The sequence below is a fragment of the Aptenodytes forsteri genome, unplaced genomic scaffold, assembly GCF_000699145.1.
Source record: "Aptenodytes forsteri isolate BGI_AS27 unplaced genomic scaffold, ASM69914v1 Scaffold547, whole genome shotgun sequence".
Lineage (NCBI taxonomy): Eukaryota > Metazoa > Chordata > Aves > Sphenisciformes > Spheniscidae > Aptenodytes > Aptenodytes forsteri.
The window spans coordinates 209,002-211,189 of NW_008795324.1; the positions used below are offsets into that span (position 1 = coordinate 209,002).

The following is a 2,188-nucleotide window of genomic DNA, read 5'->3' on the forward strand; positions in this document are numbered from 1 at the left end:
ACCGCAGCCGTCGTTCCCTGCCCTGGGGCGAGGCAGCCGCCCCAGCCCCGGGGTCCTGCGGGGGTCTCCGACCCACCTCTCCCGCGGGAAGTCCTTGGCGCTGCTGGCCAGCCCCAGCCGCACCAGCTGCTTCACCACCTGCCTCCGCGTCCGCCCGGGTGCCGGGAGATGGGCCAGGATAGCGGCGATGACGTCCTCGCCTGCGGGAGGGAAAGGCTGCAGGGATGGAGCCCCTGCCACTGCCCGGGGGTCCCGCCACCCCCCAACCCCGGGGAGCCCCGGTACCTTCCACCTCCTTGTACTTCCAGTACAGGTCCCGCAGCTCCTGCTCCTCTTGGGGGGTCCAGCTGGGAACCCGGCTCCTGCCAGTCCTGGGCAGAGGGGAAGGGAGGTGAGGGGAGGTGATGGGAGGGCAGCAGCCCGCTCCCTGGCCCCACTCACCCCTCTCCCCCCTGCAGGGAGCCATAACCCTCGGTCATCTCGCGGACGGCCGCCGGGCTCTTCCAGAAGAGCAGCTCCACGAAGGCCTTCTTGTTGGTGGCCGCCAGCGCAAAGAATTTGCCCAGGACAAACTTGGCCAACGCCACCAGCTCCTGCGGGCAGAGGAAGGGAGAGCGGGGCTGGCAGACACCCCTCCCTGGGGGCGCGGGGGGCTCAGGGGGAGCCGGGCCCCGGCTGCCCTGGTGTGCACCGGCGGCAGGATCGGGGAGGAGGCGGTGGAAGAGGGCAAAGAGGGAGAGCTGGAAGAGCAGGGCCTCCATGTGCAGGTCGCGGGCCAGGCGGTGCAGCAGGCGGGCGGCGCAGTGGTTGGTGTGGGGGCTGTTGCGGGCGTACCCCCGCAGCAGCAGCACGAGTGCCCGGACCACGGGGGTGCAGGCAAACCTGCCCCGGCAGCCCCGGTGAGCAAGGCTGCCCTGGCTAGCAGTGCCACCCCGGACCACCGGGCCCCCCCCCTCCCCTCTCACCGTTTCAGGTAGTCGAGGAAGTTGAACTCCTTCTCTGACACCTGCACGGTCTCTTCCTCCTCTTCCTCATCCTCCTCCTCCTCTTCCTCCGGCTCCTCGGCCTCAGGGGGCACGTGCCCTGCGGTGGGACGGTGGTGAGGGCCCAGAGCGCCCCAGCCCAGAGCCCGCTGCTCCCGGTGCTGCCAGCTAGGGACTCACGGGGCAGGGGAGCGAAGAGGATCTCCCGCAGCAGCCTGGTCTCCTCAGGCGGCCCCGCATCAGGGGGTCCAAACACGTCCCCTTCAGGCCAGACGTCCCTGGGGAGAGGGGGACAGGCTGGCACCGTGTCCCCATGCCCCTGCCTGGGTATGGGATGGGAATTGCGGTGCCGGTACCTGGCGGAGCGAAGTAGCCGCAGGGCCTGGGGGGCCTGAGCGTCCTGCAGGCACCCCTGGATCCGCAGCAGAGCCTCTGCTCGCTGCTCCTCCACCGGCATCTCCGAGGCGGCATCGAAAGGCACCACGTCCTCAGGGAGGGGCACCTCGCCCTGGGGCAGGACACTGTCACCCCGCGCTCCGCCAAGACACCCGGTGCCCCCTGTGAGGTTGGATCCTTCCCCCTACCTGCAGGCAGGCCTGGAGCTGCGGGGCCAATCCTGCCCAGAGCTCCTCCAGCTCCGTGGCGCTGGGAGGCTGTGGGGCGAGGGCTGAGGGCGTCCGCGGCTTCTTCCTCCTCCGCACGCGCTTGCTCTGGGGGGCGAGGACGGGGTCAGGAGGGGCTGCCCGGCCCCCCAGGGACCTCCCCCGGGGGGGCAGCCGCATCCCACCTGCACCACGAGGCTGGTGCGGCCCCGGCAGAAGTGCTCCAGCATGCGGAGGAAGAGGTGGGCCGTCTCCACCAGGTCCCGCAAGAAGCTGCGTGGCTGCTTGGTCTCGTCGAACTTGCGGAAGAGGGCAAGGAAGAGCTCCCGGTACTCCATCATGTAGAAGATGTTGCCTGGGGAGGAGGGCATCATCCGAGGACAAGGTCAGATAACCCCCCCAGGTACGGGCAGAGGGACAGAGGGACTCACTCTTGATGACCTGGCTGCTGTCCCCCACCGCCTGCTCAGGGGACCGGTCCATCTCCTGCACCGTCCGCAGCAGCTCCTGGTACGCCTTCAGGGCCAGGTGCATCCTGGGGACAGGCAGCGTCAGGGCAGGGCCCCGCACCTGGGGGGGTCCCAGGCAACCGGGGGGGGGGGG

General features: G+C 70.3%; 1 protein-coding gene across 1 annotated transcript in view; it reads right to left on the reverse strand.

Moving 5' to 3' along the window:
* The window catches only part of TIMELESS (timeless circadian clock), an 11,050-nt gene that overhangs the window by 1,796 nt on the left and 7,066 nt on the right, over positions 1 to 2,188 (reverse strand). Inside the window, 10 exon segments of the mRNA XM_019472269.1 lie at positions 10 to 200; positions 286 to 371; positions 442 to 596; positions 684 to 882; positions 966 to 1,083; positions 1,164 to 1,261; positions 1,340 to 1,491; positions 1,568 to 1,693; positions 1,771 to 1,940; positions 2,017 to 2,120. Of these exon segments, the coding sequence (XP_019327814.1) occupies positions 10 to 200; positions 286 to 371; positions 442 to 596; positions 684 to 882; positions 966 to 1,083; positions 1,164 to 1,261; positions 1,340 to 1,491; positions 1,568 to 1,693; positions 1,771 to 1,940; positions 2,017 to 2,120 (1,399 nt within the window).